The 12,643-nt window shown below is 34.7% G+C and overlaps 1 protein-coding gene across 1 annotated transcript; it reads left to right on the top strand.

Annotated features, from left to right (window-relative positions):
* Positions 1 to 588: 588 nt before the first annotated feature.
* LOC120088270 (putative cadmium/zinc-transporting ATPase HMA1, chloroplastic) lies at positions 589 to 10,842 on the top strand. Its single transcript, XM_039045450.2, has 13 exons — positions 589 to 1,342; positions 2,261 to 2,411; positions 2,491 to 2,675; positions 3,410 to 3,556; positions 3,924 to 4,119; positions 4,446 to 4,558; positions 5,217 to 5,458; positions 6,803 to 6,908; positions 7,875 to 8,036; positions 8,496 to 8,712; positions 9,437 to 9,624; positions 9,717 to 9,803; positions 10,435 to 10,842. Exons 1-13 carry the CDS (start codon positions 851 to 853, stop codon positions 10,606 to 10,608), a joined length of 2,460 nt encoding a protein of 819 aa, XP_038901378.1. The 5' UTR covers positions 589 to 850; the 3' UTR covers positions 10,609 to 10,842.
* Positions 10,843 to 12,643: the final 1,801 nt, after the last annotated feature.

Here is a 12,643-nt window from a genome sequence, read left to right as displayed (position 1 = left end):
AGTAGTGAGCCTTCGGGCTCACACCTTATGCCTGTGTACGGTGCCCCTTGGGATCACCACTTATGTCTATAAAAACGTGCCTTCGGATTCGCCTTTTATGCTTATGTCTATGCCTATGCCTATGCCTACGATGCGTAATGTGCACCTAGTCTCGATAGGAAGTCTAATACACTTAGTGGACCCTGTAATTGGTCACTTACTGGGTATATTTATATCCTCATCTAAATCCCTTCAACTTTTTCAGCTAAAGGTAAAGACAAATCGATGAATGATAGGAGAGATCCGTGACTCAACCATTGGGATATGTTATCGCTTCTGCATTCATGTTGTCGTTTGTTTGGGGTTTGTTTAAGAGTCTAGCATATTAAAACTTTTAGTTATTTCATTTCTTCATTTATTAATTCGTTTATTTAATCAATTTATTTAAAATAAAGTCAGAGGTACCCCGAATAGTGTTTTCAGAATTTTAGTGTTTGAATTTTACTTAAAAGAAATAAAAATTTTATTTATTTTATTAATTTTTTTCTTTGAAAGTTTTTTGGGAATGATTTCGTACGATTTCCCTACCAAAAAACTGTTATTTTTGCAAGTGAAAATCAATTATCAATCATGATGATTAGTTTCAAACTACAACCCACCACAATTTAACTCTAATTTAACTGCTCCCATTGTTCTAACGGAATCAATGATGATCCTCAACCTCACAAACGAAGCTGCAGTACTCGAAATGATCCCACAACCACGCCGCCGTGAAATTCCGGCATTACCCATGCTCTGGTAACCACGATTCATTCATCTCCCCCACAGATTATGGCTTGAATTATCTGTTCATAGCATTTCACTGCCGATTATGGACACTCTCTTTGTCCCCATATCCTTCTCCGAATCTCCTCACCCTTTACTCACCCGCAACACCAACGCCGGTGCTCAATCGAGGATTGGACCTCTTTCCCGCTTCTCGCCGCGTTCTTCTCTAATTCGGCTCAATCGCTTTCCCATTCCCTGTAAGAAGATTTCCTATCCTCGGTTCGGTCACTTCCGTTGCGCCGCCGAGGCCTCCGATCACCGACACGGTCACCATCACCACCACCATGGCTGCCAGCACCATTGCGGTGGTGACAGTGATGGAGTGGAGCTGACTGGGGCTCAAAAGGCGTTTGTTCGATTTGCGGAAGCTATTAGGTGGACGGACTTGGCGAATTACTTGAGGGAGCATCTACACTTGTGTTGCGGTTCTGCAGCTTTGTTTGTAACTGCAGCTGCGTGCCCTTATTTGGTGCCAAAACCTGCTGTGAAGCCTCTACAGAATGTTTTCATTGCAGTTGCTTTTCCTTTAGTCGGGGTACGAACGGTTCAAACAACTCACCTTTTGTAACATGGTTACTGCGGCTTGACTATCATTAATTTGATTGAATGCAAATCGACAGTGAATTTTCTTACTAGTAGAATGATCTAGGTGACTGTTCAATATATTATGCCTTTGGATGTAAAAGAATCATATTGCTTCTAAGAGTAAATGTATTTTAACATGGGATCATGGAGGTGAGGTGACTCTTAGTTTGGATTCTCATAGTGATTTTATACTCCTTACCAAAATTTCTCACTTCTCGAGGATTGTAATTATAATTGTCCAAATCTAAATTTGAGAGTAAACTTTTCGTAATTTTCACGAAACTTGATTAACTTGTTTCTAATCTAGCAGTTTAAACTATTGGGATTAGTAGTAATTCAGCATAGTACTACATAACTATAGTTGTAGAGGGTTGATTCCAAGATATGCTATTTTGTTAAAGCTATTTCCTGTTTGAATATTCAAGAAAATTAATGAACTTCATTATCTTTAAGACTTATGAACTTTCCTTTTACTACATTGAGGATGCATATTCAATCAAATGTTAAATTGTCGTCTTGAGTAAGTAAGACGAAACATTCTCTCTCAGGATTCTGGAAATATAAAAAACCCATATCTCAAGTAGATATTTATTTGGCCGCTCCTGCCATCAGGTTTGTGGCTTCTCTAGTTGGCAAGCACACAATAACATTCTCTTTTCCTTTTTAGTTCTAAACATTTTATTTGGTACTTCTCTGTTTGGCAGCCTATCAGAAATCATGGTTATTTAAGGAAATGCATTTTGGGGCACCATGATTTTATTTAATATTTGAAGATAACTACTGCAGGCCGTTGAGTATTTTCATCATTGTATTTTTTAAAGTTACTCAGTAATCTGCCAGTAATCTAATTGTTATACCACTGTATCAGGTCTCTGCTTCTCTTGATGCTCTAACCGATATTAGCGGTGGGAGAGTAAACATCCATGTACTAATGGCTCTTGCAGCCTTTGCATCAATATTTATGGGGAACCCCTTGGAAGGAGGACTACTTCTTGTGATGTTTAATATGGCTCATATTGGTAAGCCTTTATGAAGAAACAAAATTGCCGACAGTTTATATCTTTACTGGAAAGAATCTCACTTTCTTTGTGGGTGCAGCTGAAGAGTATTTCACAAAGCAATCAATGATTGATGTTAAAGAGTTGAAGGAAAGTCATCCAGATTTTGCTCTTGTTCTTGATGTGAATGATGATAACCTTCCCGATACTTCAGATCTGGAGCATAGAAGGGTGCCAGTGCGTGATGTTGAAGTGGGCTCATATATCTTGGTGGGAGCTGGCGAGGTATGTCATAGAAACCTTTCACCTCATGTTAATATGGTTTGGCAGATGACGATTCAGACTTTGATCCTGCGACTAATATTGATAGTTTATGATAAAAAATTGTTAGTCATGAATTATTTGAAATCTGTGTACAATCTAATTACATTTTGACGCATGTCATTTCAACACAATAATTCCAAGGGAATTTTGTAATCTTTTCATATTTATTTAGTGAAAACTTGAGTATGTTATTTGAAGGAGAGTGAACAGCTTATTTGAGATATTAAGAAAATAGTTTCTTTCTTTTATTTGTGTGTCCTGAGTACTTCGAGAGAAACAATATTCTTCAGTAACTTTTTTCATCATAGTAAAATTTATAACCACTAAATGAACGGGGCTAGGACTGAGTGACGGCTTATTTTATTTTGTTTGTATCTTTCCCCAGTTTTGTTTGTTTATTATTCTAGGAATGTGATTATGACATTCTAATCCATATCAGATATAAGATTATTAATGGTTTTTCCAGCTCACTTAGCCTAAGGGACAGTATTGGATTTGATTCATCAAAGTCACAGGGACATATATATTTGAAAGACAAATGTTTTTACTATTGCCAAAGATATTCATATTCCTATATAGTTGTAATAGTAGTGTTTTTTATTTTTTTATTATTTTTTTTAAATGTGTTTTTTAACGGTTCAGCTGGTCCTAGATGATGCATTTGTATATCATAATGAGGGCTGCTTTTGTGTTAGTCTGTCCCTGTAGACTGTGAAGTTTATCAAGGTTGTGCGACGATCACTGTTGAGCACTTGACAGGAGAAGTCAAACCATTGCAAATCAAGGTTGGGGAAAGAGTTCCAGGCGGAGCAAGAAACTTGGACGGGAGGATCATAGTGAAGGTATGACAAGATTGTTTATTTCCTAGTTTACCTTTAACCCCCTCTTAAATGCCTGGCAATGTTCAGAATAGGATACCTTGTTCCTCTTAAATGTTGTTACTTTTAAACTTTTACTATCTTATACTAGTCACTATATCTTATAGTTATACAATCTCAATTCAACGTCTGAAATTAATGCTAAATCTTATCATTTATTAGAATGATTAATTTTGGTCTGTGTTAAGTTAACGTAGGTTTTAAGGCATTTGAATCCTTGCGATGTGACTTACCTTGGATTTTGGGTATTCGAAATGCTAATGATTTTATAAAAGCGTATATTGATCATCAATTGTTGTTGCTGAATCTGTGAAGTATGAATTTGGTATAGGCTACAAAAACATGGGAAGAGTCAACACTTAGCAGGATTGTGCAGTTGACTGAAGAAGCACAACTTAATAAACCAAAGCTACAGAGGTGGCTCGATGAATTTGGTGAGAATTACAGCAAGGTTGTTGTAGTCTTATCTGTGGCGGTTGCCCTTATTGGACCATTATTGTTCAAGTGGCCATTTATATGCACACCAGGTAATCTATGCTGTGTGCTTGTACTTTCACATATGTATTTGGGAGAACTATTTCAGTTTAGGACAGGCTTTTGTGCATTTCCAAACTAGATCGGCCTATTTTCTTTCATTCTTTAGGACAGTAAACTAGACTCTAGTCATCACCAAATAAATATATTTGAAAGTTGAACTCAACTCAAATTAATTGACAACTTAAGGTACCAGCCAGATTTTCTATGCCTCCCCGAGTGTATTGCCCTTGGAAATTGAAGTCGAGCTTAGCTCACCATGTTTCCTTCTCTCTCTCTCTCTGGTGTCTGTTTCACTTCTGATGCCTGTAATTTTTAGGTTTCAGAGGATCAGTTTATAGAGCACTTGGGCTCATGGTAGCCGCATCACCATGTGCACTGGCAGCAGCGCCATTGGCATATGCTATTGCAATAAGTTCCTGTGCAAGAAAGGTATTTATTATTATTACTTGGTGATACAGTAATGTACTAAATTTCTGATATGAGCATCAAAAATTGGTGGAGCATGTATTAATTGGTCCATTTCATTATCACAGAAACCAGCGAAGAAATCTACTTTTATGAAAATTATACTCCTGCAACAACCTTTTATGTCATTTAAAAAGTTTTCTAAGCTTTACTGTTATGGTCAAGACAATTGCATGTTATCATTTGAGGATGGTGCTTAACCCAAAAAATATACATATATACATATTTATATTTATGTATATGTACATATGTGTGCTATATATATACACACACATATATCTCTATATATATATATAAATTTGACATCGAAACCATATTGTAAATTGGTTGTTATTGGTTGAATGAGTGAGTAGCTGTTTAGCTTTCTCTATTAAAAAGAAGTTAGGCGCACTGCACATAGAGTGAGTTATCACAGCAGTCAACTCTAAACTCAGCAACAGTATGATAAACCGAATCATCGTCTTAAGTGGATGCTTACTTCATTCTTTGACATTTTGCTCAAAGATTTAGGAAGTATTACGGTCACTGCAAAGTTCAGTTTAGTTTAGTTTTGTTTGTTTTTTTTTTTTTTTTTTAAATTTGGAAATAGCATGAAAAAATGGACATGTGCTTGGTGGAACAGGGGATACTCCTGAAAGGTGGACACGTGCTTGATGCTATGGCTTCTTCTCACACTGTTGCATTTGATAAAACCGGAACATTGACTACAGGAGGACTTGTGTTTAAAGCCATAGAACCCATTTATGGGCATAAGATTGGAGGAGATAAATCACATTTTGCTTCCTGTTGCATACCGAGCTGCGAAAAAGAAGCCCTTGCAGTGGCAGCTGCCATGGAAAAGGGTACTACTCACCCAATTGGAAGGTAGTTGTCAAAATGAATTGTCTGGCTAGCATTTTATACTTCTTATGGGTTATCTTTCCCTGACAAAGGGTGGAATAATTAATCTACTACTATATTTGGTCAAAAACATGGTGATCATTTGCAGCCAAAAGATTTTAACCATTTTGTTAGATGATATAAAATTAATTACCTTTACTCATCAGTTTAAGCTTTTGGGTGAATTAATGATTTAATATAGTATTAGAGAAAGTGGTTTAGGAGGTACGTATAGGAGGTACGTGTTCAAACCCTTGCAATGTTATTTCTTCCCCAATTATATTGATCGCCACTTGTTGGGTCTTTTATATATTTCAAGCCCACAAGTAAGGTGGAATGTTAGATGATATAATATTAAATTTGCCTTCAACCATCAGCTTAAGTTTTTAGGTCAAATAGTGATTTGAGATGTTTATTTCATGTTCACTGTTTACTTGGCTTCTTCACGCTTGTGTCATGTTCTTACCTTCTTAACATTTGATGTTGCATCAACTCGGATTCTTGCTAAAGAGCCGAAGAGTTAAACTTCCACTGCATGCTTAGATAGTCAATGTTAAATGGGGGTGAGAGTATTCTCATTCAGCGCATAAGATTTCTTTTATGATTGAATATAAGAATTTATATAACTTGCTTGAGAATTGGGACAGAGGGGGATTATATAAGAATAACATGCTTGAACACAAATAGCGACTTGGTCCTTTTGGAAGTATATCAAGTAAGTAAACTCTTTCTCACACCTGCAGTTACTTGTGTTAGAAGACCTGGATTAGCATTATATTTTTAGTATAAATAAGTAGGAACTATTTTTATCTCTTGGGACTGAATGATTGAGGTCCCATTTAATAACTATTTGGTTTTTTATTTTTGAAAATTATGCTTGTTTTCTTACAGTTTATTTACCTAGGTTTTCATCTTTTCTAATGAAACACTTGAATTCTTAGCGAAATTCCAAAAGCAAAAATAGGTAGATAACGAGAAGGAAAAAAAAGAAAAACACCCGAGAGATGGAAGTAGAGATTGGAAGATTAATTTTCCAAAATCAATTGATTATCAAATAGGGCTCAAGTTTTTCATTACTACTAATAAATAGTCCTCCATTTTATTAGGCTTCAGTTTCATATACTTTTTCTGTGTGTTGGGAGAAGGCTTATTAATTGTGTCGCCACCTTTTATTCTCTCTTAATTGTGCAGTTAATATATTTCAATTAACTCATGCCAATATCTCAAATATGTTGTAGCTTTTTTCTGGAGCATTGGCTTCTAATATCTGTCTGGAATATTCATTTTCTGATTTCAAGTAGTTATAGCCTTTTCTTTTTTTGGTTGTAGAGCTGTAGTAGATCATAGTGTGGGGAAAGACCTTCCTTCTATTTCTGTTGAAAGTTTTGAATATTTCCCTGGAAGAGGTCTCATTGCAACTCTGCATGGCATTAAGGTAGTGTTTGCTTCATATTGCTGGATGTTTTAGTGATCTTTTGTTTCATCTTCAACAGTAGACTTCCTTAGGTTCCTTCCTCTTAACATTTTTGCAATAAAGTTCCTTTCTTGCTGCAGCTTTTCTTTCATCATATATTTTAACCTCCTTCACTCATATGCCACTGGCCATAGGTATCTAATTCCACTCTGAATAAAAATGTGCTATGATCAAACAATACTCTGGCACCCTGGTTCTCAGTTTTTCAATAAAAAGAGGAACTCAGAAATTCCATCAAGCACCTTGATGGCAGTCTTTCTGAAGGGTTGACTATGCTTCAATAGCAAGAATGTTATTACTCTTCCATGTCAAATTAGAAATGGTCTTTTTGTTTTAGAATAGCTGTCAACATTGGTCAAAGTTAGATTGTCGTACTTTACACTTGAAAACTCACAAGATTTTGTAAGTGTTTAGGCTTTTAGATTGTATGCAAGATTAAGCACAAATTTCTATACATGAACGTCTAAAATTTTAGATTTATCTCCGCACATGAAATTGTACATGTCTGAAAAGTATCAATTACAAATCTGTTGAAGATTAAATGAAAATTAATATGCTTCAAATCAATAATCGTCCAACAACCTGCAAAATGCCGAATTAAACAACCATATATGAAATATCCTAGTTTGCCTCAAGTGAAGTTATTTTGAATAAGAGCTGGAGTAAAACCCTACCTTCAGGGAATCTATGATTGTTCACAACTTGAAGAAAACTGTTTCTTCTTTCTTTCCAAAATGCACCATGTCACACTCTGGCTAATTTCAAATAGGCTTCTCTGAAATTTGTAACATCTCAATCATTGTAAAAACTTTGCTATTAACACTTTTGTTTTTACTTATTTAGAGTTTAAAAATTTAAAATTCTTAGTTCAATAATTGACATTAGGTAGAAGGAGAAGAGTATTTACATTCAATCTCTATCTTACAGTCGGGAATTGGAGGTAAATTGCGGAAAGCATCTCTTGGTTCTGTGGATTTCATCACTTCCTTCTGCAAATCCGAAAATGAATCAAGGAAGATCAAGGACGCTGTTAGAGCATCAACATATGGAAGTGAATTTGTTCATGCTGCTCTTTCAGTTGATCAAAAGGTGTGAATTTTGATGACCTTTTAAAATTTGATGCAAAGTTTTTTTTTTGGGGGGGGTATACTTTCAAACACATGACTCATATTTGCATAAATTTTACAAATATTATCGTTTATTGCTAATTCATCGAAATATTTTATAATATAGGTATCAATATGCTTGATGGGTACTGTTCCTCTAGTTCAGTCTGTCCATTAACTTTATGCCTGTGTATTTTCTTGTGCAGTGCAATGACTTCACTACATTTTGAAATTTCAAAATCTTTGCAAAAACGAGATGTAACTAGCCTCATTAGAAAGCAAGATTGAGTGATTCTTCTTTTCCATGTTATTATTTGAATATTCTTGATGGGAGTTTTAATCAGTAGGTCTGTCATGCTTTGAGAACGTATCTTGCACTTCTATTATCGTGTCAATAATACAGTCAAGGATAGCATGTTGAGTTTTCGCTGCATCAATGCAGGTAACACTGATTCACCTTGAGGATCAACCTCGACCTGGAGTCGTAGATGCAATAGCAGAACTACAAGATCAGGGAAAACTCCGAGTTATGATGTTAACAGGTGATCATGATTCAAGTGCATGGAAAGTTGCGAATGCTGTGGGCATAAATGAAGTTTACTACAGTCTTAAGCCAGAGGACAAACTTGCTCACGTGAAGGAAATTTCAAGGGAGATGGGTGAGACTTCTAACTCGTCATTTCATGTTTGCTTTTTGTATAAACCATACTTCATGTTAATTGCCAATATTCCTAAATTCTCATCACATCTTAGTTTCCTGTTGAGATAAAGATGCTCCCTACTTAATCTTCTATGATCCATGTTAATTTCCACTAGTCGACCCTTGGTGAGATTACTTTTTACCCATTTGTTTCAAGTCAGGTTCTCTGAGTCTGAAATGTAGCCAATATATGATCGTTTTCTTCTGTAATTTTCATTTTACCAACTAAGAAATTGCAGGAATTTATGTTTCCAGTCCAGTGTTTTGTTTTTCTTAGCGAGTAGTGAAGTATAACTTCAAATGTAAACTATTGAGACCTGATGCTATGCACGCTGGATGGATTATTATCTGTTAATGTGCCAATAGCCATACATGAGCTTCATATTGATGTTACAAATCTTCAGAGTTTATTGGTGTGACATTAGTGATCTATTCTGTGATTTTTGCTCTGAATATCAACAATTTAACTTTACTTATCATTCTAATATCTGCACTGAATATCGGGTTCTAATGCTGGAATTATACTTTGGTTGTTGGAAGAGCAATATTATTACTGCTCCTCTTTGAATGAACTTTCTCTTCCACTTCTAAGTTTTGTATTCTTCCAAATGATTGATTGATTGGCCAGCACCATCCCTTTTCTAGGAGTTAAATAATGAGCACTCTCTCTCATTTTATTCTAGGGGGTGGTCTGATCATGGTAGGCGAAGGTATAAACGATGCACCTGCACTTGCTGCTGCTACTGTGGGGATGGTTCTTGCCCGTCGTGCAAGTGCTACTGCTACAGCTGTTGCAGACGTCCTGCTTCTTCAGGACAGTATTTCCGCTGTACCATTCTGCATTGCCAAATCTCGTCAGACCACTTCATTGGTATCTTCCTTTCCCATATATTTTTGGCTAAAGTATTTAATTTCCTTTTCCTGTTTCACCAGTTGAATTTGAAGGCGTAATTGTCCTTTCAGGTCAAGCAAAATGTGACCCTTGCCTTGTCATCTATCCTTCTAGCCTCTCTCCCATCCGTTTTGGGGTTTCTTCCCTTGTGGCTAACGGTATGAAGTTAAATGCTTACTGGTTTATTCCCTGAACTTAAATAGTGCCACAGTTACTAAATTGAACTCCATGGATTTTATGAGTGGTAGACTGATCTAAAATCAGCCATTTTGTAGCTGTTGAGAATGCGAGGAAGCTCCTCCTATTTTCTAGTCATGAATATAAATTAGATCATTTTGGTTTGTGAATTAGGCCGATGATATCTCTATGTTTTTAACACAATTTCAAACGGCCCTGTAATTTGCAAAACTTACAAAAGAAAAAAAAAGGAAAAACTCCATACTGTCCTGAAAATTTTATCATTATTTTAAACCATGTTTATACTCTGGCTTTTATTACTAATAGAAGAGTATGATTTGCAAATTTCATAAACTATATAGTTGCATAAAACATGCAAGTGAGTTTAGCTCAAAGGTAATTGCATAGCCTTCTTCCCTAGAAGTCTAAGGTTCGATCTCTGTTCTCCCTAGTTGTTGTACAAATAGAAAACGTTGTTGTATTCATCCGATATCATCTACAAAATCTCATGCTTCTAAAATCTTTTCTCCATATGGTTCTCCATCTGCACAGTTGCATTCCATACCATTTAATCAGGTGATTTTTATTTCATGACTCTCTTCATAAATGCAGGTCCTTCTACACGAGGGTGGCACTCTCCTGGTTTGCCTGAACTCCGTACGTGCTCTAAATCAGCCCTCATGGTCATGGAAACAAGATTTTCAAAATCTGATGCACAACCCCAGATCTAAACTCAACCCGAAACCCGAGACTAGCTCTGGTACCATCCAAACTGCAACTTCATAGCATAAAATTCTTCTTTCTCGCCAAAGTAAGCCATGATCTTAACCAAAACTCACATTGATATTCTTTTTCTCTCTTCCTTTGTTCTTACTTTCATCTCGATTTGTAAATTGTAATATATGTATGAATGCTATTGTTATACAGTCATTTGCTTGTCAATCGACAAACTGTAAAAGAACAAAAAGCTGATTGCCGAACAGAGGTGAAATAATATGTAGTTTTGTGTTGGTCATGTAAGCCAAAATTTTGTCACGTAAAGAAACATTGAACCTTTTTTATTTTTTCATTTTTTTTAACTGACAAATGTGTTCTGAGGGTTATCACTAGCCAAACATGGACTCATTGGAAAAAAAAATCATCTGGTCAATAAGATAAAAGGACCTAGAGAGAAGTATGTTCAAACCACAGGACCGGACTTCATAATAAAAAGTTATTTTGGCAGTAAAATATGGTAGGGTCAGATGGTGTTTTCATGAGAAAAGTTGGAGGTACTACATGTTTAAATAAACTGCTAATAAATATTTAAAGAATGAAGTAAGGATTAAATTGAAACTTTGTAAACAGCAGAGATTAAATTGAAAAGAACATTTGTAGTGGGTAGCAATATGGATTTCAGATTTGCGGATGTCACATTAAAAATGTGCAAATATAACCCTTTTTCAACAAGCTAATTATTAAGGATTCATTTGGTAACAATTTGTTTTTGAAAATTAAGTCTATAAATATATTTCTATCTATTGAGTTTTATGTTCGACATCTACAGTTTTACAAGTATTTTCAAAATCAAAACAAAAATTTGAAAAAAGAAAAGTAGTTTTGGAAAACTTGTTTATTGTATTCGCGGAATTGAGGGACATGGAGAACCAAGGCTTACTGTAAATGTCGATCAACAAAGGTGATTGTCAATCAACTTGGGGTTTCTTTTTCCCCTTTTTTTTCCCAAGGCAAAAGAACAAATGTATTAAGTAGAAATAACAGCTGCATAGGGTTACAAAACAACACATCATTACCCCAGTGATTATTGTTTGCCAAGTTCGAAATATCGATGTTGTTAAAAATTTTGGAAAACGATAAAAATTTTAAATTTTTTTTATAGAAATTGATAGAAATTAGTGAAGATTGTTATAATTAATTAATAAAACTTTAATTATGGAATAATTAGACTATAATTGACCATTTTAATCATCATTTCTATAAAGTAAGACAATATTATTGTAAATATATATGTAAATGTTGATGTCAGAGTAGAAATTTAAAAATAATTATAAAATAATATAAAGTTCAAGAATATTTTTGAGGTGAAATGGAGTGAAAATCAAAGTTTTAGATGAGAAAAAAAACAAAACTCACAACAATTCAATTTTGAGGTGGAATAATATGAAAATTTAATAGAACAAGTTGGAATTAGATTAAAAATAAATATAGGTAATTTTTGTGTTTTTTTTGTTTAAAATTTAATTTCTTTAGGAATTAAAATTTTGGAATGAAAATAAAGCCAAAATTGTCACTTAGATACATGACCCAAAATTTTCTTTAAATTCCAGTGTTGGGTGAATGATTAGGGCATCGAATCAGACTTCTTTTGCTCTGGCCCAATTTTTTCTTTAAATTTAAGTGTCGAGTGAATTATTGACTCAATGCATAGAAACTGAATTTTCAATTTGATGAGATTATAATTTTGATGGAACATGTACCAAATATCATGAAAATAGTTAGAATAATAATGAGAATTGATTATGATTTTATTGATTTCAAGACATTAGGAATTGATTATATTATTGAATGAGAAAATATTGATCTCGAAGGGGTCAATCCGGATCTTAGTTTCTAAACTTAAGTGTTTCGACAATAAAAGGAATTCATAAAACATGTAAATGACATTAAGAATTGATAAAATTGGTTGCAATTTTCAAATAGCTAAAATAATCAGTAAATCTGATTTCTCGAGGACGATATTATTTTTTTAAGAGAATCCAACAAAAAACACATTCTTTCAATGCTCCACATGTCACCCTCTAAATGGGTCCAATTTGATGAA

Source organism: Benincasa hispida, chromosome 10, assembly GCF_027475165.1.
Source record: "Benincasa hispida cultivar pf3 chromosome 10, pf3_genome.v1.1, whole genome shotgun sequence".
Lineage (NCBI taxonomy): Eukaryota > Viridiplantae > Streptophyta > Magnoliopsida > Cucurbitales > Cucurbitaceae > Benincasa > Benincasa hispida.
Note: the sequence above shows the minus strand (reverse complement) of the source record. Positions and strands in the feature narration are given on the sequence as shown.